At 53.4% G+C, this 25,198-nt stretch overlaps 1 protein-coding gene across 1 annotated transcript in view; it reads left to right on the top strand.

Moving 5' to 3' along the window:
• ITGA11 (integrin subunit alpha 11) overlaps positions 1-25,198 on the top strand; it is a 111,469-nt gene that overhangs the window by 7,927 nt on the left and 78,344 nt on the right. Inside the window, exon 2 of the mRNA XM_064480790.1 lies at positions 21,013-21,124. Within this exon, the coding sequence (XP_064336860.1) occupies positions 21,013-21,124 (112 nt within the window). The remainder of the gene's footprint in view (positions 1-21,012; positions 21,125-25,198) is intronic.

A 25,198-nucleotide genomic window follows, 5' to 3' on the forward strand; every position in this document is an offset into this window, starting at 1 on the left:
CTTCAAGCACTGGATGCTGGGCTCTGGAGTAGCCCCTTTGGTGAAAGCAAGAGGCCCAACCTTGAAATGCTAGCTTTTCCATAGCCGTGGTCATTTGTACTGCTGTGGTCCTGCTGGGCTAGCACTTCTAAATAAGGGTCCCTTCTCAAGCTTTTTTACCTGCCTGCTTGAGCCTCCCCTCTTGATCTATCACAGAATTGCAGACAATCAGCAAATCCAGCAAGCCTCATTCCTAGGGGAACAAGAGAATGATGGTGCAAAACAGAACCTTTGCCCGCCCCCTCCCCAGAACACACCACCACTCCCCAGGGTGGAGCCCAGCATTGGCATTTTTCAAGCCCCCTAGTCATTCTAATGGGCAGCCAAGACTGAGCATCCCCAGTGTGATCTAAACCCAATCCCCACTCAAGCAGAGGAGAAACCGCCGTCTGGGAAGGGAAATGACTTGCTCAGGGTCACACGGCAGTCGGTGGGGAAGCCAAGATTTAGCCTCTTCTGACTCCCAGTTTTCCAGTCCACCTCCGCAGTCTGCCGTTTCCCCAGAATCACAGCCCAGCTGTGCTGGAGACACAGTGTGGAGTCAAGAGTTTGAGAGGCAGAGGCACAAGAGGGAATTTGGGACGAGAGTTGGTGGTTGCAGGGTTGTTCAGTGGTGACCCTGTCTTTGTCCCCCATGAGGCCATAAGCTATTGATCACTGTGTGGCCCCAAGTGGGAGAACCAGGAAAGCCAAAGAGGGGGTACTGGGACATTGATTTGGCCAAGGATCCCAGGCAGACCTACTCACAGACACAGGGATTGGCACAGTGGGAGGCGTCTAACAGGAGTTAGACAAACCCTACAATTCTAGGCCCCACTGAAGCTGCTGTGAGTGTTCAGGTGAAGGAAGTCCCCGACTCAGGATGGGGACTGGCAAAGAGAAGCCCAGGTCAGGTGGGGAGGGGATGCTCCATCGGGGGAGAGAGGAGACTGGGCTGGGAGCAGAGCAGGAAGCCCTGGGACCAGCCTGGGGCCCCAGCCCAAACTCAGGTGTCGTCCTCCCTCCTGCCCCTGTCCATCCAGGCCTTTCTCAGCAGCAGACCAAGTGAGACTAAAACACAAACCGAGTGTGTGGTCACTCCTCCAGCTTAAAACCCTCTGTGGCTCCCTATTGCCATTAGGCTGAGTCCAGCCTCTTTAATCGAGCTAATCAGGCCCTGAATAGCTGGCCTGGCCTGCACTCAGGACTCAGCTCCAGCAGCACCACGTGCATGGGCACCTCCCCTGAAATGAGCTGCTTAGTTCCTCTCTGCCCTTCACTCCTTTGTCCCCTGTGTCCCATTCGACCTCCTCCGTCCCCCTGGCTATTTCCCACTTATTCTTCGGGTCTTCCTTCTGAAAGCCCCACCCGACTCAGTCAGACCTCGGGTCAGTCCCTTGAGGGATTTCGAGATGCTCTGCTTCCCGGTGTTACAGCTGCCCGAGCGCCTTCTCCCCCTGGAGCAGAGCGGGGCCACGGCTCCTCTCAGTCTCCGCACCTGCAGCTCTCCCGCAGCGCCTCACGTAGCAGTGCTCAAATAGCGTGTGTTGAACGAATGTCCGAGCTGTCTATCCAAGTCAACTGAAAGATGTGTAAGGGCAGGATAGGTGTCGTAAGTTTCTTTGCGCAGCCACCCCAGGAGGCCCTGACACAGTGGCCTGCGTGAGCCAGGCCCTCTGCTGGGCACTCTGGGAAGGAAAGGTAAGCATAAGTCCCGTCCCTCGAGGAGTTGTGGCCTAGTAGGAGGGAGAAGCTCTTGGGACAAGTAATTCTGAGACAAGGGAGGAGGTGCAGAGGCTGCGGGAGAGCCACAGGTGGAAACTCCGGGATTTGCCGGGAGAGAAGAGTGGGAAGTGGCCGGAAGTTTGGTCAGCAGGACGCTGGTGTAGGTGCTTCGGGGAACTAGAAGATGGATCATGGGCTGCGGCCGCCGAGAGAGGACCTGATGCCAGAGAAGGCGTTTGGATGTAGCAGATGGGAGCCATTGAAGGTTTCTGCCGGAGGGTCGAGGCATGTCCTAATCTGGTCGGGGAGAGGGGTTGGCTGTGACAGGACAACAGTGCGAGCGAGTGGGTTGCTAAGACGGCTGCTGCAAGAGGAGCCAGAGCCTAACTGACATGCCAGTGGTGCCAGGAGAGCGGAGGAAGGGACCGAGGGGCAGGACGGGACGTCCTTGGTCACCAGGGAGGGAGAGGTGCCTGGGAGGCCAAGGGGCAGTGCCACAGACCTGAGGAGAGAATATGGGGGTTTGAGGACAAGGATGCTGGGTCGGTCCTGGACGTGTCAGCGCTGTGGGGCTCTTGGGCGGGCGGAGGTCACCCTGGGGCCGTTGAAATTGCTGGCTGGGAGCTGGGAAGCAAGTCTGACTTGGAATGTTCTGACTGGGAGCCTGTCTCGTCCATGCGCCTCAGTGGCACACGGTCCGGAGTGAGAGGGCGCACCGGGGGCGTGGGCGCCCCTCCCCCAGCCCCTTTCCAGGCCCAGAAGCAGTGATTCATGCCCCAAACATAAAGAGAACCCAGATTTTGATTTTAAAAGCCTTTCAGAGCAGAAGAAACCAACAAGAGGGCCAGGCCAGACCACAAGCCAAACATCAGCTGTGGAATGTGCTTGCTCCTGACAGTGAGGCCAGCCAGGGGCAGAGATGCTGGCGGGCTCGGCAAGCGGCACCCCCGGTTGTCCTGACTGTGTCCCCGAGATGGTCCCGCTGTTTCCTCGCTTTTCAGGGTGGACCTGCCGGCATTCAAGCACATCTTACAGCTAGCGTCCCACCGTCCCCAGCCTGTAAGTTCCTCTGGTCCCAGTCACCCTTGGTGTGAAAGCTCGGGTGTGAGAGAGGTCCATCTTCCCACCTCTGCTCAGCCCGGAGGACCGGGGCCAGGAGACACGCAGGGGCCTGGGGGCTGTCCTGGGGGCTCCCAGAAAGGCTCCCGTGGCTCCTGGCGACAGCTGGTCTCGGGCATCTGCCCTTTCCCTTGAGCTCTGTGCCCCCAGCCAGAGGGCTGCTGTGAGAGCGTGGGTCGGGTGGCGTCCTGGCCCCCTGCTTCTTCTCAGGCTGAAGGGCCTGTGGGATCTGCCGCCCCGCCTTTCCAGCCCCGTCCTCTGCCCCTCCCCCACTGGCTCCTTAGTCTCCACCCACAGTGTCTCTGGAATCTTCTCCAAACACACCTGGGGCCTTGGGCTTCACACTTGCGGTTCCTTCAGAATGGGGTGCTCTTCGCGAAGAGCCTTCAGGCCTTTGCTCCGACATCCCTCTCGGGGAGGCCTTCCTGCATCTGTGACTGAGATTTCAGTCTCCCCTGCGTGCACTCCCTGCCGTAAACACCCTTCCTCCTTCGGCCCCACTGAGGCATTTCTCGCTGTTCAGCACTGTTGCCCATGTATTTACTCCCCTTGTTTGATATCTGTCTCCTCCAACAGAATGCAGTCATGAGAGCAAGGGCTCTTGTACGTTGCTTTACGTGTGTGTCCCAGGGTCCAGAGCAGTGTCCGGCCGGAGTGGGCAAGTAGTAAGTGGCCGTGGAACGAACGAATGAACCGATAGAAGCCGCCCCCCCCCACCAGCCTGCGGCAGCCTGGCCTCCCGTTAGTTAGTCCCCTTTGAGGGAAGTTTCACCCCCTCCCCGTCACCTTTCTTAGGATGCCAGTCCCCTAGGCACTCAGTCCTGACACTTTTGAGGCCACTTGTGAAAGGCTTTCTTTGCAGACAGGAGGAGGTGGGTGGTCCTTGCAGGTGGGCTGGGCCAGGAGGGCTGCTGAGGGGAAGGGGCTCTTGCAGGGGGAAGGGCAAGCTGTTCACAGTAGGCAGCCAGGCCTCCGGCCCGCCCCGTGCTGTTTGCTCAGGGTTATATTCTGTGACTCAGAGAAGGCCCAGGAGACACGGGACAGGCCTTGTTTTCACACAGCGAGAACCCGGGTAGACATGGGGCTTCCCGGGGAGCAAGGGGGTGGTCCAGAGGCTTCAAATGCCTCATTTCCCACAGAGGAGTGGCGGTCCGGGTGTCATCCATGGACTGTGGAATATGCCCTGTCGTCTGGTGCCCCAGAAGGAGCTGGGAGTGCCCAGAGAAGGTGGCAGGGCTGAGCAGTAGATCCCAGTAGTGGAGCAGGCTATGGCCCAGTCCCTGGGAGCCGCCAGACCGGAATCTGCCCTGGTTCTCTGGGAGATGACAGGAAGCCCATTGTGCAGGTGGAGAGACCGCGTCTGAGCCCAGCGTGGTTCATATGAGGGGCGTGTTCTGTTGGCTGGAGGTTTGGATGCTGGTCCTGGCGCATATTACGTGTGTGACCTTGGGCAGGTCGCTTTCTCTCTCTAGAGTGTATAATGCAAAGTCTAATGCCTGCCTCGTAGGCTTAGTGTGAGCACTGAGAAGTAATCCTGACTGCCAAGCAGAACATCTGGCAGAGATGAGGGTCTCAGTAGATGTGTGATACTTGCTAAGAGTCGTGGAGGGCTTCCGTGAAGCCGGCTGCATTCTAAACACTCACCTCAGTAATCCTGTAAGACGGTGCTCTTACCTCCATTTTAGAGACGAGGAAACTGAGGCACGTCACTAAGTAACTTACCCAGGATCACCCAGGTGATAAAGTCACAGCCTGGGTTCTGAACCCAGGGGACCTGCCTTCAGAAACTGCAGTTCCCAGAGGTCATGCGACTTGCCCCAGGTCACACAGCTGCTGCTGAAACTGAGAGCCAGACTTCCAGACCCAGGTTTGCTCACCTCCAGAGCTGCCTCCTTGCCTGCTTTCCTTGTGCCATCCAGCCAGCTCTGGCCAGATCTAACACCTTGACTACTTTCACTTGATCATTTTCGTGAAACTGACTTTAAATCAACTCAGTCTTTTCACGTCCCGTCATCCTAAGCGATAATTGATTTGCTTACAACTTTTTAATATCCATTAAACATAAGTTGTCAAGTTTTAATGTTTACCCTTATCCCGCCTAAACCCTTCTCACCCGCTATGCACCCGCTGTACCTGGGGGCGACTAGGTCACACCGTGCATCCCTCGGGAAGGGCAGAGGACCCCTAGTCCCTGCTCATCCAGAACTGAAATGCGACGGGCCTCAGGTTCATGCTGAAAGTATAGTTGATTTACAGTGTTGTGTTAGTTTCTGGTGTACAGCAGAGTGATTCAGTTATACATGTATATATTCTTTTCCATATTCTTTTCCTGTTTTTAATTGAAGTACTGTTATTTACAATGTGTCAGTCTCTGGTGTATAGCACAATGTCCCAGGCATGCATATAGATACATCTATTCATTTTCATATTTTTTTCCATTAAAGGTTATTATAAGATATTGAGCATAGTTCCCTGTGCTATACAAAATAAACTTTTTTAAAAATCTGTGTTTATATATACTGGCTAACATTTGTAAATCTCAAACTCCCAAATTTATTCCTTCCCACCCCCTTTCCCCGGTAACCATAAGATTGCTTACTAAGTCTGAGAGTCTGTTTCTGTTTTGTAGATGAGTTCATAGTGTCCTTTTTTTTTTTTTTTAGATTCCACATATGAATGATGTCATATGGTATTTTTCTTTCTCTTTCTGGCTTACTTCACTTAGAATGACAATCTCTAGGTCCATCCATGTTGCTGCAAATGGCATTATTTTATTCTTTTTTATGGCAGAGTAGTATTCCATTATACAAAAATATGACAACTTCTTTATCCAATTATCTGTCAATGGATAATTTAGGCTGTTTCCATGTCTTGGATCTTGTAAATAGTGCTGCTATGAACATTGGGGTGCACGTGTCTTTTCTAATTAGAGTTCCCTCCAGATATATGCCCAGGAATGGGACTGCTGGATCATATGGTAAGTCTATTTTCAGTCTTTTGAAGAATCTCCATACTGTTTTCCATAACGGTTGCATCAAACTACGTTCCCACCAGCAGTGTAGGAGGGCTTCCTTTTCCCCACAGCCTCTCCAGCATTTATTGTTTGTGGACTTTTGAATGATGGCCATTCTGACTGGTGTGAGGTGATACCTCATTGTGGTTTTGGTTTGCATTTCTCTGATAATTAGTGACATTGAGCATTTTTTCATATGTCTGTTGGCCATTTGTATGTCTTCATTGGAGAATTGCTTGTTCAGGTCTTCTGCACATTTTGGGGTTGGGTTGGGTTGTCTGTTTTTTTTCTTACTAAGTTGTATGGGTTGTTTATATATTCTAGAAATTAAGCCTTTGTCAGTTGCATCATTTGCAAAAATTTTCTCCCATTCTGTAGGTTGTCATTTTGTTTTGCTTATGGTTTCCTTTGCTGTGCAAAAGCTTATGAGTTTAATTAGGTCCCAATTGTTTTGTTTCGTTTTGTTTTGCTCTTATTTTCATTGCTTCAGTAGACTGCCCTAGGAGAATGTTGCTAAGATTTATGTCAAAGAATGTTTTGCCTGTGTTTTCTTCTAGGAGATTTATTGTGTCGTTATAGGTTGTTACAATATATAGAATACAGTTCCCTGTGCTGTACAGTAGGACCCAGTTGTTATCTATTTTATATATAGTAGTTAGTATTTGCTAATGACTGGGGGCTTCTTGATGAGACAGATCTAGACCCCAGTTAGTTGTGGCATGATTTCTCAGTTGCCCTGGCCCTGTCTCCGTGGTGGTTTGGTCAAGGCTTCCCCCCAGGGTTAGCACCCACTTGGCACACATTGGAAAGAGTCTGGAGAGTTGGCAGGTGTAGCCACTTTCTCTCATGCTCAGTCCACCCTAGGGTGAGGCCCAAGAGAGCACTTTCCCGCCACTGGGCGGCCAAATCCCTTGTCAATTCTGCAGTGCTGTTTGGCTTGGCAGTGGCCCCGCTGGATTGGTGCCCATTGCTGATGGAGACAGGCCAGGGAAGAGGGGCCTGCCCCGGGCACCCCACTCTTGAGGGCAGAGGGAGCTTTTATGTGGAACCAGAGGCCAGAAGCCCCAGATCAGAGCTTTTCTCAGCTTGGGGCTGGCCTCGAGTTGGGAGGGTGGAGGAGAGGGGTGTGGTGGAGGAAGTGAGGAACCGCTGGGGAGGGCAATCTGAGTAAGTCTGTTGACTCCATGAAAGAAGAGGAAACCTCCAGTCCTCTCCCTAGTAAATGTCCTTAGTGGATGTAGGTTACAGTGGAGAGGAGCTCGTTGCCTTCTCTGGGCCCTGCCAGCTCCAAAAAGCCTCCTCTTCCAGGAAGCCTTCCCAGACCACTGCCAAAGTGCTGACCGTATTTCTGCGAGCTCCTCTCTCACATGAGCTGCATTTCGTCAGCTGTCGTCCCATCAGCTGTACCTCAGCTCTCCACAAGGCTGCCTGGTCCCTCAGGCGGTGGGCGCTGTTCACTTCCTTACTTCCTTACCTTCTCCTGCTCTGTGGGGCATCACAGCATCCTGCCTGGCCTCTGCCCCTCAAGGTCTTGACGCTGACACTCAGGGAGTTCACGCCAGCCAGCACCCTCTTCTTCAGACTGACTCTGCTCAGCTTGCTGGGCAGCAAAGCAACTGCAGCCTGACTCACACAGAGGCGTTCACGGCTCATAGACTGTCAGACCTGCCTCCCGCTCACTGACTTTATAGGAGAGGCTGTTCACGACCAGCTATGACTTAGCCCAGATGGGCCAATCTGGACGGCCCTGAATGTTACAGACGTGGAAACCAAGCCGGGCCTGGATTGCATCTCTCACTAGCTGGACTCTCCAAGCCTGGGGTGATGGAGAAGCCCTGGACTGCGGATCAGCACCTCTGAGTCAAGCTCAACTTCAGTTCTAAACTCAGTTGAGCCACGTGCCCTCGTACGAAGTCCTTTCGGTCACTTCTCAAATAAATGTTTGACCTTCGTGTTTCTAAAAGCTCTTCGGGGGCTGGGCTCCCATGCTTCTGTGACCATTTCCTGAGCCAGAACCTTGACTCTGGTTATAAAGCCACATATAACACAAGAAGGAGGTTGACAACAGGAATTCTGCTTTAAAACAACGTCTTCTAGAGCATGGGTGGACCCAGTGCATGGCTGGCCCTCCCTCATCCACAGGTTCATGAGGAGACCTGGGCTTCAGAGGCCTGAGCGCCGAGTGTCTGCCTGGGAGGGAACTTGGTGCCTGAACATTCCCAGAAGAGTGGGTATCCTTGGCTTGCATCCCCCCAGGGACAGCACGTTCACCACCTCACGAGGCCTTCATTTTGAGCAAAGGCAGATGGAGTCATGAGCCCTCAACTCTCCTAAGGACCTGACAGTGGGGTTAGGTGTTTGGGATCATTTTGAAAGCCTGAGTAATTGACATATACCAGAAACCAAAGGGCTTCCTGCAAAACCCTCAGGGACCCAAAACACTTCCACTCCCCAGCACCCTCCACCCCCACGAGCCCAGCCAACAGCATGCAGCTCAGCTTGGGTCCTGGTGGGTCTGTGCTGAGCTCTGTGCAGACGGAGAACTTTTCAAATGGGTGTGGGTGTATCCACTGTCGGGCGGGCCCTGAAGGCTCGGAAGGGCAGGCCCCCACAAGTCCTTTATTTAGTTCACACTCAGAGACCAGGGCACACAGGCCAGCAGTTCTCCGGGTCCTCACGGCCCTTTTCCTCTCCTCCAAGGGAAAGCCTTGCCACAAATTGCATAGCCTGAGCCATGTCTTGCTCTTACTTTGCCCAAACACTCCCTGGGCTGGGGCTAACCCTGGACGCTCCAGGCTCTTGATCCACACATGCATTACAAGCAAGAGACAATCTTAGGAGGTGGAAAACCAAACCCAAACTGTCTGAGCTCTTTGAGCTGGTTAGTATGCCAGGAAAGGGAGGGACTCACTGTCCAATTTGGCTCCCCATAAAATGACCAGTGGGCAGGGCCGCCACGTACAGCTATGCAGGTTGTGCACTGCATAAGTCAATCACCACAGCGTAAACGGCCCCTCCTGCAGTTGTGTAGTGTGTAGCGCTGTGACCCCGGGAGTGGGAGGGTGGAGATACTGCGTAAACGAGCTTCATTAAATCCCACACAGGGACTCAGAGATTTGGCATCTAGTCCAACGTGTGCTCTTTACAGACAAAGACACTGAGGGCCAGGAAGAGGAAGACATTGGTCCAAAGTTGTGAAGCAAGTTAGAAGCTGTGCTGGGATTAGAACTAGGGCTTCTGAAGCCAAATTCTGTGCTCCGAGGTCCCGTCCCTGATGCTCCAGCATCAGTCTCCTTCCACTCCTTGTCGGCAGTCGGTGTGTGCAGTTCTTGGAGGCCAGAATATTTCTGTTCTCTCTCTGTCTCTCTTTCTCTCTCTCTTGGTCTCGACGGGTCTTATGTGTCAGTAGGTGCGTATTATGTACCTACTGTGTTAGGCACTGTTTTGGATCCTGAGGGTAAAGTGGGGAGACAGTACAGTCCCTTCCGGTGGAGTGCTGGTAAATGTTTGACAGTCAATTATGGCTCGGGGGGTCGGGTGGGGAGAGCCCTTCTTTGCCGTGCTTGCCAGTTACCGTGGTGTGAACCCTACCACCACGGTCGGCTTTAAGCTACAAACATGGGATCACGGAACAGGGAAGACGACACACAACCGTCTCTTGTTAGCACACCGCTCGGCCCTGCCCTTGTGGGGCTTGAACGCCCGGGAGAGAGTAAGCCAACAGCCCGTGTCGCCTTCTGTAGTCATCTTTACCTGTAAAAGAAATGAGGGAGAAAAACGCTTTCTCCATACCATGGTCAGGGAAGATTTCTTCCAGGCTGTGGCATTAAAACTGGAGGTTGAGACGGAGCCAGCTGAGCAAAGATTTGGGGAGGGACCTTGAGTGGAAGGAGCTTGGCTTGAGGAGCGGGGACGAAGGCACTGCGCCAGGAGCCATCAGGGATGCAGTTTGTGCACAGGATCAGACAGACCCTGCGGGGCCTGGTGGGCCCCGGGGGAAAGGGTCTGGGAGCTGCCCTGAGTGCAGTGCGAGGGCCCCGGAGGATCTGAAGCAGGGACGCACTGGGTCTGAGAGGCATTTTTAAAGATGACTCTGGCCGCTGTGAAGAGAGCACAGCGTGCAGCTGAGCCACAGGAGAACTGAGGGGCTGTGAGACGCCTCCTGCAAGAGCCCCGCAGAAGAGGGTGCCATGACTTGGGCTGGGCGGTGCCAGAGGAAATGGGGAGGAGGGGACGCACTTGAGAGGGGCGGAGGAGGGGGAGCCTGCAGGACCTACTGGTGGGAAGCGAAGGGAAGCCCTGAGGAAGGCCCTCCGAGCTTCTGACTTGAGCAGTCGGGTGGGTGGCAACGCCGCGCCGAGGCTGAGATGGGGAGACGAGGGGAGAGGCAGGTTGGGAGGGAGAGCCTAGGGCCCCTCTCAGGTCACGGGGAGTGAGGCATGCGGCAAGACACCCAGGTGACATGCTCTGTGGGCAGCTGGGTGCTGAGCAGGGGACCCGGAAGGCGGGGCTGGGCTGGGCTGGGCGTGGGCTGGGGTTCTCAGGAGCTGGGCCACTTGGAGGCGGGTGGAGCGAGGCCGCCCACGGCGCCACACACTCAGCCGGTCCTAACGCAGGTATCTGAAGTCACGTCTCTTGACTCCCGTTTCCACACAGCTTGGCTTGTGTGTGTATGTGCTTTAGTTACTAATCAAGACTTCATTGCGCTTTGAATGAACTTACAACACGAGATTCATACTATCAGGGTTAGTGTGTTTTTAAACCCTTTGTAGCAGCTCTTGAAAGCTTAAGGAAGGAGCTCCATTTTGATCAGCGTCCCTGCCTAGAGAGAAGGCTGACGATGTGAGGCGGGATGGTGCTCTGGCTTCATGGGCCTGTGAGTCTCACTCCTGTCGGAGGTGACCGTCGTGTTCTCTGAAGGCAGGAGACGGCGGTCCAAGGCTGGGAGCGAGAAAAACAGCGTTAATTACAGCAACTTCCAGCTTGGTGTTTCTGTTTTCAGTTTTTAGGCCTGTTTTCCATGAGCTTGACATCTGCTTAACCAGCGCATTGGCAAACTCTTGATTTCTTAAAAAAAAAAAAAGAAAAGAAAAGAAAAGAAAAGAAGGGGGCAGCTCTCACTCGGTCTTTCCATCCCCCACCGTGTGCTTTCACTAGTGTCTCTGTCGCAGCCCACGTCCACCTGCCCAGCACGCGATGGTCTCCTCCACAAACCTCAGGAATGGGCCTCACCAGTGCAGCAGGCTGCCCAGCCCATGTCTGGCTGTTTCTGATTTAGACAATTCTTCCCTGTGTTGGGCTGCAAATGCTTCGGAGAGTTGAGGGGTGTTGTGATACGTCACACATTGGCAAGCATTTGTTTATCTAGCTCAAAACAGGACACCAAAGGAGCAGAAGCGTGTTTTGAGGAGACAAGGACACTGGAGTCAGGGAGAGAGGCAGCAGGCCAGGGCAGCGGGCCTGGGGGTCATCAGCACCCAGCATGCACTCTGAGGGCACGGCAGAGCCTGGCAGGAGAGCAGAGGTGAGCGGACAGAGGGCTCCCTGTAAGGGCAGGCCGCCCCGTGTCCCACCTGCTTACATCCTCCGCAGACAAACCGTGTGTCTGTGGTCAGCCACTCTTGTCCGTGCGTGCGTCTGTTCTGCTCGCTTTGTAGGGAGCCTGTTGTGTTCCAGACACTGTGCAGGGCGCAGGGCTAGGAGGGACAGAAGCCCCTTGGCTCGGTTGAAGTGGCCCAGCTCTTGGCACCAAAGATCAGGTTAGCAAAGACTCTTAACGCTTTGCCTCAGATAAAGGCTCTACAGACAGGGCTGCCGCTGGTCCAGCTGGAGCGGGCATCCTTGTGCAGGAATGGAGGGCCTTGTCCGACCCCGTGGAGCGGAGGTCTCCGCGGCCCCGCCTGTCTTCTCAGTCACTGCCAGCCTCAGTGAGAATGCTCAAGGGCTGTGTGCCCGGGAACAGACCAGATGAAGCCTCGGCACCAGCACCCGGGCTCTGGGCAAGTCAGTCTCAGAGCTTCACGTTCCTCACCTGCTCAGTGGGGATGAAAATCCCCAGTCACTCGGTAGAGCTAAATGGAGCCCCGCTCCAAGGCGCTTGGCCCGCCCGAGCTCTGGGGAGGCACTATGAGGGTGGCAGCTGAATCCCCCTGGGAGATTTGGGGAAGGAATGGCACAAGAACACGGCCCGGTGACTGGGGAGGGCTGGAGTCCCCTCTAAATGTGCCCTGCCAGCTAGGAGACCCGGGTCCTGCAGGTAACCTTCCTGAGCCTCCGCTTCCCCAAGCCTGCTCTTTGTGTGTGTTGACTTTCCGCTTGCCGAGCGCCTCGTTTGTAACTCTAGGCACCAAGGGGTGCAGGTGCAGGACGCGGTGTGGCTGCGTCCCCAGGACTCCCCACCCCACGTGAGGAGGGTTGGGTCAGCAGGCAGGACAGGGAGAGGTGCAGGGTGGGGGCCATGAGGTAGGTCAGTGGGCAGGGCGAGTGGGACGTGTGCTGGCCCCCGACAGGCGGGAGTGGGCTGGGGACAGACAGTGCGGAGGGAACTGCCCTGGAGGAGCGGGGAGGCAGGGCGCCCTCTGTGTAGACAGCATGAGATGGGCTTCCTCGAGACTCAGCTCAAGTGCAACCGAGCACTCGTCCAGCCGTGACGATCCCCCCTCATCACACGTGCGGAAGCTTTCTGATTCTAATGTGTTCTCTTCACACGTTTAACATTCAGGGGACGTCAGAGTCCACGCTGATGCGGGCCCTTCCTCCCGGGAGGGTGGACGTGTGCCCACAGCCCCCACAGCACAGCCGGCACGCCCTGAGGCACGCGCTGCTGGGAGCCTCAGCGGGTGGGGCCAGGGACGCGCCGGCTCCCAGATGAGATCACTTCCTTGGGACTCCCCTAGGAGACAAGCACTGCACTCACTCCGTGGGGAGGGCCGACACCTTTCCATGGAAGCCTCGCAATAATTCCCTTTCTCTTTCTCCTCCGTCCGGTCTGGGGGTAGAGCTGGTCCTTCAGACGGAAGGCACCTCCCTCCCCCGAACCCTGCTCTCTGGACTCCAGTGGGGAGACACCTTCCCCCTGTCGTTACCCCCTCGCCACCCCACTCTCTCTGGCTGACGCACACACACGCGCGCACACACACACGCACACACACCAGGCACCCCCAGTGAGTCGTGTTTTGAGCTGCACGAAACCAGGGAGCCGAGGATACGAGACTCCATCCAGAGGTAAGTTCCTCTCCTGCTGCTTCAGGGAGGAGGGACGGAGGAGGAAGGGCCGTGGTGGCTGGTGATGCTCTCGCCCGGAGGAACTTGAAGGAGGGTGTGTTCCGCGGTGTTTCTTTCTGAGGAAAAGGCCTGGGGTGGTGACCAGTTAGCAGAGAGACGCGAAGCCGCATCCAGAAGGGCAGTTGTTTGTAAAGAAGTGAGATGCTCATTAGAGAAGCCAGGAGCCAGGGGGCTTTGGAAGAGCAAAGAGGTGGGACTGGTCCCGTTCCTGGGGAGACCAAGGGTGGGCAAGCCTGCTCTAAAGCACAGGGGGCCGCAGGGGCTGCAGGGGGAGTCAGCTGGGTGTCACCAGACCTAATCCCACCCGATCACAGCCACCATTCCAGCAGCAGGGCGGTACCAGCTCAGGGCTGGGCCACTGTGGGGCAGGCGGGAGGCTGTGACAGCTCTCCTGCGTAAACGGCTTGAAGCTGAGGGGCACTTGTATTGGACCCAAGGTTAGAGCAGACCCCAGTCCCGGAAGCTACCCTGACAGAGACCTGCGGAGGCAGCGGCCATCTGCTTGCCCGCCTGGGGTGCCGAGTGCTAACCTGCCTACTCCCCCCTCTGAAGGGAGGTGACTTGGGAATAAACCCCGAGGAGAAGGGTCGTGCAGGCTTGGAGCACCCTGACCGCGAAGGGTCTAGGCCACCATTTGCTGCAGTGGAGACTGAGGCCTGGCTAGAAGTATCTTGTTCAAGGTTCAGCCAGTCAGTGTCAGAACCCAGGGGACGACCCAGGGCTCCTGGTGCCCAGCCCAGTTCTGCTCAGCACAGCAGTCCTAGCTCTCAGGACGTGGGCATTCTATTCCCAAGCTCCCTTTCCTGAGCCCTAGAACCAGCTGTCCTCAAGTCAGGAGTCCATCCTCTGGCCTTTGACCTTGGCAGTGGTCCTCCAGCCACTCCTCCTGACCTAAGGGATCACGGCTTCCACGCCTAGAAGATCCCAGGGGGAGAGAAGCCTTGGTCACCCCAAGCCCGCCTAGCCGTGTACTCAGGGAGTCAGTGCCAGCCCCCTGGTGGCCTCAGTTTTTGAAAGAAGAGGGCTGTGAAGGGTATCATGGTGCCCCCTGCCCACTTGCTCTAAATATCCTCGCTGAGGTTTTGGGGCAAGGCTGGGCTTTCTTGGAAAGGTGACCACATTGCCTGGATCCCCACCAAGGCCTTCATCCTTGTCAGCTGAAATAAATGCGCAGCCTAAAAGTTGAGTTATGTTTTATTTGGTGAGAGGACTCGAGCTGGGAGGACAGCCTCTCAGATCTCACCCTGAGGGGCTGCTCCGAAGAGGTAGGGGAGGAGCTAGGATATATAGGAGCTTTACAGCAAAGAGCAGGGAGTTGGAACAATGAAAGATTACTTGTTATCCAAAGAAAAGCAGGCATCTCATGTTAAAAAATTTAGTGCTTTTCTATGTATGGGAGGAAGCAAACATTTGGGCTCAATGAATTCATTCCTTTGACAAGCACCTGGCTATCTAGGGCCAGTGTCCTGTCCTTTCTTATTCTGAGTCCACTCAGAGGGCACCACTGTGAGTGGCTGCAGAGGCCGGGCTGCAGGCCTGTCTTCACTGCGGGGTGGCGGCATAAGCTGATGACTTGATGGCTTCAGCATTCTTTGCTTACTGATATGGTTTGCAGTATTTTTCGTTCACATCCCTCTGACATCTGGGTGTGCCCAGAAGCCACAGCCAGGAAAGCGGGCCCTGGGGCCAGGTCTCCACAGCTCAGGCAAGGGAAGAGGGAGCTGCGGCCTGGATAATGCAGAGCATTTGGTGGCAGTTCTCGTCAGTCCTTCCCTTTGGCTTAGGAATGCAAAAATACGATCACTTTTGCCTGGAGAGTTCCCTTCAGCCAGCGTTAAGAGGAGCTTGCCTTCCTCCGCACTGCCTGGCCTCCGATTCTAAATTTTTGCGGAGACTCAAGACAGACACTTGCAGGCCGACAACCGGGAGCTGGCTGTGCGTCTGCTGGAGAACCTCCCTGACGTGTGCCTTAGTAGCAGAGAGCTGGACCCTCTTGTTTGACAGCTGGGGACAGGGCCAGAGAGGCGGGGTGGCTCTCTGTGGACACAAGACCAAGTTAGTTGCAAAGCTGAGATTAGAACGCAGATCACCCTGCCCTGGTCCAACCTTCTCTTGTTTCACTTTGGGCTCTGGGGACGTGCAGATGTGTCTGTTGGCTCCCTGTGTGGCTGCAGACGCTGAAGACCACAAGTCATGTCTTACCTGACTTGGTGTCCCCACTACCCAGCATGGAACTGGGTGCACCATAGCCCCAAGTAGACGTGTGTGCAGTTGAAGGACTGTAAAGGAGGGTTATGTGGAGGGAGTGGTGGTGACTCAAGATGGGTGTGGAGAAAAGCTGGTGACCTTGGACAAGTCCCCGCACCTCTCCTAGCCTTAGTTCTCTCACTGATAACAAGGGTCTTAAATCCCATCAAGTGGTTCTCAAATTATGTTCCAGGGCACCCTAGGGTTACAGGAAGTGTCTTAGGACTTCACTGCAGGCAGGGAGTTACTCCTTGTCCCGTATCCCTAACCCCAACCTCAGCTTCCGGTATCTGCTGTCCATTGTGTAGATTTTGTTTCAAGAAGGTAGGATTCACTGCAGAACAAAGTTTGGAGACCACCAGACTATTTGATCTCTAAGATCCCTGCTGGCTCTTAAAAATAAAACCCTAAGTTACCCTTCCCTGATGATATATTTGCTGCACATCATTTTTAACCCAGTGGGAGACTGGGGAAGGAGAGGTTTCGTGTCTCCTGGCTACAGGGAGGAGAGGAACTGGGGTACAAGAGGGCCGCAGGGAGGAGAGGGACTGGGGTGCAGGAGGCCTCAGGCTCTGCTGCTGCGCGGGGCCTGACCAGAGCCTGGAATCGGTGCTAGAGGTCTGTCTGTGCGCCTGCTGTCCCTTGTCTGCCATGCCTGCGTCCTGACGAGGCAGGACGGCCCAGCCCTAGGGCTCGGTGCGTGGCTCAGGCAGGAGAGGTCATGGCCTGCTCGCTTGCTAGACCACACTGCTCCCTAACAGGATAGGTCCAGGCCTCCCCATGAGCTCTTGAGAAGGGGATTGCTGGGTTACTGCCCAGAAGCCATGATTCCTGTAGCCGTGTGATTGTTCCTCTTCCTCCCTGATTGTCCGTCATTTAAGAGCTAGACTGAATCAGTTACCAACTGCTACAGTAATGCCATGTAACAAATAACCCCTCCCAAATATGAGCGACACACAGTAGTTATTCAGTTCGTGTGACTGCATCAGCAGGAGGCAGTGGGATGCCCCCTGACCTGCTGGTCCCGTGGGGCTTGCTCCTGCATCTGGGGGTGGCTCACCTCAGCGGGGTTGGCTAGGGTGGCTCAGCGCCAAACGTCTCTCATCCTTCCCTGGGGTCCGTGCGCCAGCCTGAGCGAAAGTTCTCACACTGATGGTTGAAGTGCAAGTCGGCGAGCAGAAACAGACAAGGCCTCCTGGACGGAACCTGGGGCCTGATGCGGCCCAGCCCAGCGTCAGTGGGGATGCTTCACGGTCCTTGCTTGCCGTTGTTAGACAGAGCTGAGTCTTCTACTTGAGTTCAACACATTGTCCCCAGCCCTGCAGCAGCGATGAGAGAAATGAAAGACTGTGCTTTCTCCATGCCTGGCCTCGCCCTCGGGGAGCCTGGCAGGAAGGCAGGAGGACCCGGGCGATCCCTGGACCGTTGGCCCAGGCAGGCTGTTGTCTTCTTTGCTGGCCCGATGATCGCACTGGGAATTCCTGCCTGTCACCCTGGGCCACCTCACCGGTCCCTGCGCCGCACCCTTCAAGGCCAGACATAGCTCCAGAAGCTTCCTGACACCCCACCACAGCCTCCTCCTCCCAGCTCCGCACCCTCGTGACTGCTGCACAGTCTCCCAGGCCACGCCCCCACACTGGCAGGGTCCCTCCTGTCTTCTTGTCTTGCTTGCCCCCAGCAGTGTTGGAGGCCAGCCCCTGGCTCAGTGCTGGATCCAGCAGTGACCACAGAGACTCCATCGTGCCCTCATGGAGCCACTGTCCTGAAGGGGAGATGGTGCTCATCAAATGGTCACACCTGTTGTGTATAATTAACTGATAAGGAAAGGAGGCGTCCTGGGTCACCTGTTAGAGAGTACAGGGGTGATGAGGTCATTAGGCAAGATCTGATGTAATGGGGGGTGGGGGCAGGGAGGCTTCCTGGGGAGGGAGGAAGGATAGGACCTTCGTGCTGAGACCTGAATGTGGTAGGAAGTTCCTCAGAGAGGCTCAGGCAGAGGAAACGGCACATGCAAAGGCCCCAAGACGGGAGGAAGCAAGCCAGGTGCCCCCAGGGAGCAGAAGGAGGCCCTGGCACCTGGACTGCAGGGAGCCAGAGGGAAACTTGACAAGACAGGCTGGGAGGCTCGGAGGGGCCTGGGGCCACGTGGAGACTTGGGGAACTGGTGGCAGCCGTGCGGGTGGGGCTGGGGCAGGGGGGAGCCGCATAGCGTGGCGCCAAACGGGGGCTCCTCAAACTCGAAGGCACGTGGGGCGGCCGCGTTGAACAGGCGCGCCAGCCAGCGTGCCTGGGCGTTCGGGACTGTGCCCGCCCCACCTGGCGACAGGGCGGCGGCCTCCGCCTTCGCCTGGAGTGGTAGGTTTGAGACCGAGCGATGCTCAGGCTCCATGCTGTGGTTTTGGTGCCGTCCTGGGACTGGTAGATGCTGTTACAAAAGACAGATAAGGTTCTAGACAGGGACTTTGGCCACGGTCCACAGGAGCGCAGCCCAGGAAGTGTGGCTTTCCGCCTCCGCCATCAGCACGGAGGACGGAGAAGTGGCGGGCACCCACCCAGGCCCTGGTGCCTCTGCCGTTGGCTTGTTGACTCTCATCAGAAACAGCTTTGTTTTGTTTTGCTGGTGTTCGGGGTTCGTCAGTCTCCAAGAAGGGTACGTTCCCCAGGCATGAGAGCCACCCGCCATCGGGGGAGCCAAGGTCAGCGTGTCAGTTGACCACACTTTTAGGAAGTCCACTCTCTGTTTGGTTTGGTCATAAGTGAATGCCGACTCAGGGAAGAAGCCAGCACTTTGTAACTTAAAGTCCCAGTCCTGAGAGCTTTTGTCCCCTTCCCTGTGGCCAGATCCCCTGTCCCCAGGGAGTCGGGTGAGGGCGCTCGGGCGGGACTGGTCCTAGCGGAGCCCCCTGGGTGAGGGAGGAGCCTGCTTGCTCTCCTGGGTGCTGCTCCCAGCCACACCCACAGGCGAGGGTGGGGGTGGGGGTGGGGGTGGGGGTGGGGGGGGTGAGGGGGTGAGGGGCCTGCGGCAAGAGGGAAGATCCCTTTCTCTGAAAGGAGTGTTCCCCGCCCCTGGCAGGGCCTCCTAGACAGGCTGCTCTCCCAGTGGTCACGCGGCACCCCAGTGCCCCCAGACTGCCTGCTCATGGACCTGCACTAACCTCCTCCCAGCTGAGTGATTGGGGGTAAATTGCTTAACCTCTCAGAGGTTTATAGTAATGTCTGTCTCACAGGGTTGGTGTGAGATTTAACTAATTAATACAAAGTTAATGATCAGATCCCGGGAACAGTGCCTGGAACATGCCAGTGCTGCCCAGGGAATGTTTTTCGTCCTTCTCTTTGCTGAGGGGAGACAGCATCGCAGCCAAATGCGGGGTCGTCGTCTCTAACCAGTTAGCTGATATCTGTTGACCACTACCGGGTGGATCTTTATTTGAGTCACTAAGGACGCAAGAGTGAGGAGACAGCTGTGCCTCTGGGCACTTAGAGGACACAAGAATGTTATGGAGTATCATCCGTGTGACAATAAGCCGATAAGTGTGTAGCAAGTCAGTGATAAGTGCCATGTGAAGAGTAAAGAAGTTATGGGGGGTGAGAGTGACATGGTGTCCCGGTGATGGACAAGGTGGCGTTGAGACAGAGACACTGAGGACTTGAGGGACTGAGCCCTGCGGGAACCCAGGAAGGGGCGTCCCAGCAAAGACGTGGAGTGGAGGAGGGGGTCCGGCACAGCTAGGAGCAGTGAGGGGGCGGTGTGGCTGGAGGGGAGGACGGGGAGGGAGGGGCAGAGGGAATAGGGCGGGCTCACGCAGGGCCTTGCAGGTGAAGTTTGGCTTGACTGTGAGTGGGAGGGAGTATGGAGCTAAGGAGTGACAGGATGTGGCAGGTCCTGGAGGGGTGCTTCTGGCTGTGTCTGCACAAGAAGCACTGATGGTGAAGAAGTCCCCAGAGACACAGTTTATGGCCTCGGCTTCACTAGCACTCACCCTCTGCGGGCCTGGGAGTGGCTGGTGGGTCTGGACTTGCCGACTGCCCAGCATCCCGTCCTCTTGTTCAGGACCACCTCCCTCTGCTGGGTTCAGATGCAGGAAGGGGAGGGCCAGGGATTGCCAGGGGACATCTCCGGGGGCACCAGCGAGCCAGAAAGAGTGTTGCCCCCAGGCGGGGAAAGTGTGTGTGCCTGTGTGTGCAGACGCGAGTAGGAGTCTGTGCGGGCAGGCGTGCCTGCCCGTGTGCCTCTCCGGGAGCGTGTGCACACGTGTGTGCATGTGCGTGTCCGTTCGTAGGACAGAGCTGGCGAGCGTGCTCCTCATCTGCGCTGCACTTCCTTTTGACCCCTCCGTCACCTCCCAGCTCTGCACAGGGGACCCTGGTGTCTCTCTTCTCTGTGACACGACCTCATCGGCCAAGGACCTGTGCTCCTCACCCCGCTGTGTCCACTCGACCAGGCCCCCTTCCCCAAGGACGCCTGCTGCTAAGCAGTCTGATACGCCCATTCGTGGGCTGGGCTTTGTAAATAAGGCAGTCGTGGTTAACATTCCCTCCTTCCCCACCCTCGCTGAGTGCACGTGGCAGATTCGCAGTCCTGGAGGCAGGGTTGGCAGCCACATAGCCACTTGCCCCGTCCTCTCCCGTGTCCCCAGCAGGCACTGCTGCTCACTGATCACACTGGTCTTGCCCACTGAGCCCATACTTGACCTCAGGATCTTTCCTAACTCAGCACTCCAGACAGCACTAACAGGCAGTGGTTAAGCTAAGTGGGATCTAACGTGCCTAACATCCTAATCTGAGGTGTTCTGGTGTCACCTCTGAGGACTAACTCTGTGACTCTGATGATGGAACTTTTGGCCACTGTATCCATTTGCTGAGCAAAAAGGAAGCATAGAAGGAAGAAACTCACTGTTTCTGTACCAGAGGCCTTAATCACAGTGCCCCAAGGCTCTCCACCAGGTGGAAATGGTTAATTGACATGTGACTTGACCACACAGGGGAGACCTTGGGGGCCAGGGTGAAAGGGTTACAGGACTTTCTGCTTTGCCTCGGCCGCCCCAGCCAAGCTGTGGTCCCAGCTGAAGCCAGGCGGAGCTTTGCAGATGGGTTCAGAAGGAGGTGGTCAGCCAGGACCCCAGACTTGGGGGTGGGATGGGAGACGTGGGAAGTCAGCTCCCCAGCCCTTTAGCTGGCAGAGGTAAGAGAAGGGAGAAGGAGAGGGAGGAGGAGGAGACGAGGGAAAAGAGAGAGAAAAGCAAACAGTAATGGAAGAGGAGACCAGCAGAAGCTAGAGGCAGCAAAGGAGGAAGGAGGGGACTGCCTCTTCCCCGGGAGACTGGGACTTCTCTCAGGGAGGGACTGGGGCTTTCCGCTCGCACCTGTCTGGTCTCTCTAAGAGAGTGTTTTAGACCTATGCCTCCCCCATCAGATTGGCTTCCCCAGGGCAGGGCTGGCCTTTCCCATCAGAGTGATGGCTCCCCCAACAGGGACTACGTCATCCAACCTGGGGACTCCCCAAGGATAGAGGAACATCCTCTGCCACAGCCGAGACCCTCCGATATAGGTGACTGGCCAGTGGGCCGGAGCTCCGCCTGCCTGACTCCTCTCCTCTCCCCTCCCAGGGCTCGTGGACACCTTCAACGTGGACACCAGGAAGCCCCGCGTCATCCCTGGCTCCCGGGCCTCCTTCTTCGGCTACACGGTGCAGCAGCATGAAATCAGCGGCAAGAAGTGGTGAGTGAGAGCTACTGCCCCCCCAGCCCTGCGCCCCCCAGCCCTCCATCGGCTGCTCGCATTGGCCCTCACACGCAGACGCCCCTCTTCCCAGGGGCTTGACTTCTTGTCCTGGCAGGTCAGGGGCTGCCTAGGATCTGCCATCTGTGAAATCTTGAGCCTCGATCTTCTCATCTGAGAAATGGGAACACCCCTCCTCCTCTGGAAGCACAGGTGGCAGGCACTGAGAACCAGTAGTCACTCTCCCATCCCTTCTCGGGGCCTCAGGGTCTCATCAGTGAGGGCAGTGCCTCTGGTCCTGGCTTCTCGGAGAGCCGTTGAGGGGTGTCTCTCAGGGGATGGGTGTGAGTGTGCTCAAAGCTAAAACACAGGCACCGTGAGGCAAAGGGAAGTGAGGACAAGACTGAGAGGGGGTGAGGGCCAGAAAGATCCCTCTGGACCCCTCTGGGGTGGGGGGTAGTCAAGACGAGAGAAGGGTCTGCCTCCGATTTTCTAAAATAACTTTGGGTTACATTTTACATATTATATAATGTACTCATTTCAAGGGTACAATTCAGTGATGTTTAAACTTTTTGTTTCTTATTATTTTTTAAATTGAAGTCTAGTTGGTTTACAACGTTGTGCTAATTTCTGGGGTATAGCACAGTGATTTAGTTTTACATATATATTCCTTTTCATACTCTTTTTCATTACAGGCTATTACAAGATGTTGAATATAGTTCCTTGTACTATACAGCAGGACCTTTTGTTTCAGTGATTTTTTAAAAAATACATTTACCAGGTTGTGCAGCCATTCCTACGAATCGGTTTTAGAGCATTTTCACCCCCCCGTACGAGCCCTCCTGCACGTGTGCTGATAGCCACTGCTCTCCTCCACCGGTTGGCTTTACCTGGCAGGGGCAAGGCCTCCCTTCCTTCCTGAGATGGAGAGGCTGCTTGGCCCTCTTGGAAGCCCTTGCCAAGTCAAGGGGCCACGTGGTCACTGGCCACGGGTCCTACCTTTCCGCTCCCCACTGTGGCTTCCGCCTTCTCCTCTGCTTCCCTGCCTCCTTTCCTGCCCTCCACACGCTACCAGGTTGCAGAATTTCTGTTTTCCAGTTCTCCAGACCTTCTCTGCACCCACGGTTCCCTCCGCCCATGCTGACCTCTCCTGCCTTCCCCATGCGCCCTATCACTCCAGTCTGGCTAATTCTCTCATGGATTTTTTTGTAAAGAAATACCTTCCTTATTATCTTTCCATCAGGGTAGAACTTAGATACAGTGAAGTGGAGACATCATACGGGTTCGGCTCAGTGAACTTTTATGCATGTATATGCCCACAGGATCACTTCCCAGAAAGTGGTATAGGACGTGGCCAGCTCCCCCAGAAAGTTCCTCTGTGCCCTTCCAGACTCCTATCACCACAGATTCATTTTGTTGTTTTTGAACTTCGTATAGGTGATATCACACAGTAAGTCCTCCTTTGTACCTGACCTGTTTTACTCAGCATTTATGTCTTTGAGGTTTAACATATTGTTAACTGTTTCGTACGTGATGCTTTTTCACTGGTGTGTAACATTCCACTGCAGCAATGCACCACAACTGGTGTATTCATTCTACCATTGATGGGTCTTTGGATTGTTTCCATTTCTGGCTATTTCAAATAGAGATGCTGTCAACATTCTTACACGTGTCTTCTGATGAACATATGCACTCATTTTTATAGGTATGGACTCAGGAATAGAATCGCTGAGATAAAGGGTAGGTGTACGTTTAGCTTTCGTAGGATCTGCCAACATTTTTTCCAAAACAGTTTACCAATTTAAACTCTCTCTAGCAACATAAGAGCGCTCCAGCTGCTTCCCACCCTCACTAGCACTTGGTGTTACCAGTCTTACTAATTTTAGCCGTGCTGGTGGTATGTGGTAGTATCTCACTGGAGGTTTAATTTGCATTTTGCTAATGACTAATGATGTCGAGTAGCTTTCTGTGAATTTATCGGCCATTTTGGTGTCCTGTTTTGTGAAGGGTTTGATTGAGTCTTTTGCCCATTTAAAAAATTATGTTGTGTATCTTTTTCTTATCGATCTATAGGACTTTAAAAGTATATTCTATATACAAATCCTTTGTCAGAGAAAAATCATTGCGAAGAACTTCTTCCAGTCTGTAGCTTGCCTCTTCATTCTCTTAGTGGTATCTTTTCATGAACAGAAATTCTTAGCTTTAATAAACTCTGATGTATCTGTCTTCTTTATGGTTAGTGTGTCTTGTGTCCCATTTAAGAAATTGTTGGCTCTCCCAAGATCGTGAAGATGTTCTCCTCCAGCAGTTTGATGCTCTTGCTTTTTCACTTAAGTCAGTAATTCATCTCAAATTAATTTTTGTGTGAGATGTGAGATAAAGTTCAAAGGTTTTTTTTGTTTTTTTTGTTTTTTTTAAAATATGGGTGGCCAGTTGATCTGGGACCATTTGTAAAAAGACTATTACCTCACTGAATTGTAGTGTTGTCTTTGGTGAAAATCAGGTGACCCTGTATGTATGGGTCTATTTCTAGCCTCTGTTCTAGTCCATAGAAGAGAAAGCTGCCTTGGTTACTGTAGCTTCAAAGTAAGTCTTGAATTTAGTATGAGTTCTCCATATCTGTTTTTCTTTGACAAGATTGTTTGGCTATCCTGGATCTTCTGTATTTCCTTATGAATTTTAGAACCAGCTTGTCAATTTCCCTTAATCAAACTTGCTGAGATTTTGATTGGGATTACATTGAATCTATAGAGCAAGTTGGGAAGAAATGAAATCTTAGTAATATTGAGTCTATTGACTAAACTTCAGTTTTGAAAAATTGAGTCCTCCAAACCATGAACATACATATTCCTCCATTTATTTAATTTTTTTAAATTTCAAAAATTTTCAAAGCAATAGTGCTTTGAAATTTTCAGTATAAAATTCTTGCATATATTCTATTACATTAATTTCTAGGTGCTTGATATTTTATGCTGATTAAAATAGAATGTTCTTATTTCATTTTCCATTTTTTCCTAGTATAAAAAATACGAATTATTTTTGTGTATTTATATTATATCCAGGAACTTTACTAAATTCATCTATTATTTCAAATAGTTTGCTTGTAGATTCTTTTGAATTTTGTATACAAGCAGATCATCTGAAATAATTATAGTTTTATTTCTTGTTTTCCAGTCTTCATAGCTGGTGTTTCATTTTTTTCACCTAATTGCAATAGCCAGGACCTTCAGTACAAAGTTAAATAAAAGTTGTTATACTGAATGTGCTTTTCTTATTTCTCTTATTGGAGGGAAAAATTTCAATCTTTGACAATTAACTAAGATGTTAACTGTAGTTTATTCATTTGTTTACTGTAGATACCTTCAGATTAAGGAAGTTTTTTTCCTATTCCTAGCCCTCTGAGAGGTGTGTGTGTATGTGTATGTAAATTGGTATTGAATTTTACCAGATGCTTTTTCTGCAAAGATTGAGATGTTATATGATCTCCTTTATTATGTTAATATTGTTAATTATACTCATTGATTTTTTTGAATATTAAAGCAGTATGTATGCCTGAGAGAGACTTCACTTGGTCGTCATGTATTCATATATGTATGTATAGGATATATATATGTATAGGATTTTATTCATTAGTGTGTTCTCAGGAACTTTGTCTCTATGTGCCTGAGGTGTATTACCCAGATAAATGCATCCAATGTGATCTTTATTTATTTTACAACTCATGAATTTCCATTTCATTCTTTTTTTACAGACTATAATTCTACTAGAATAATCTATATTTCTCCCATTTACCCATCTTTTACTCCATTTTAAAAAGCATATTAATCAAAGGGGGAGGATATGCTCAGTGGTGGAGCACATGCGTAGCGTGCACAGGGTCCTGGGTTCAGTCCCCTGTTCCTCTGTTAAAAAATAAATAAATAAATAAACCTAATTAACTCCCCCCCCCCAAAAAAAAGCATATTAACCATAGTTGTTTTGAAGTCCTTCTCGGCTGACTCCAGTATCTCGATCATCTCTGGGTCTGCTTCTAATGATTGTTTTACCTTATGGTTGTCAATGACTTTCTTTCTG

This window comes from Camelus dromedarius, chromosome 29 (assembly GCF_036321535.1).
Source record: "Camelus dromedarius isolate mCamDro1 chromosome 29, mCamDro1.pat, whole genome shotgun sequence".
In the NCBI taxonomy this organism is placed as follows: Eukaryota; Metazoa; Chordata; class Mammalia; order Artiodactyla; family Camelidae; genus Camelus; species Camelus dromedarius.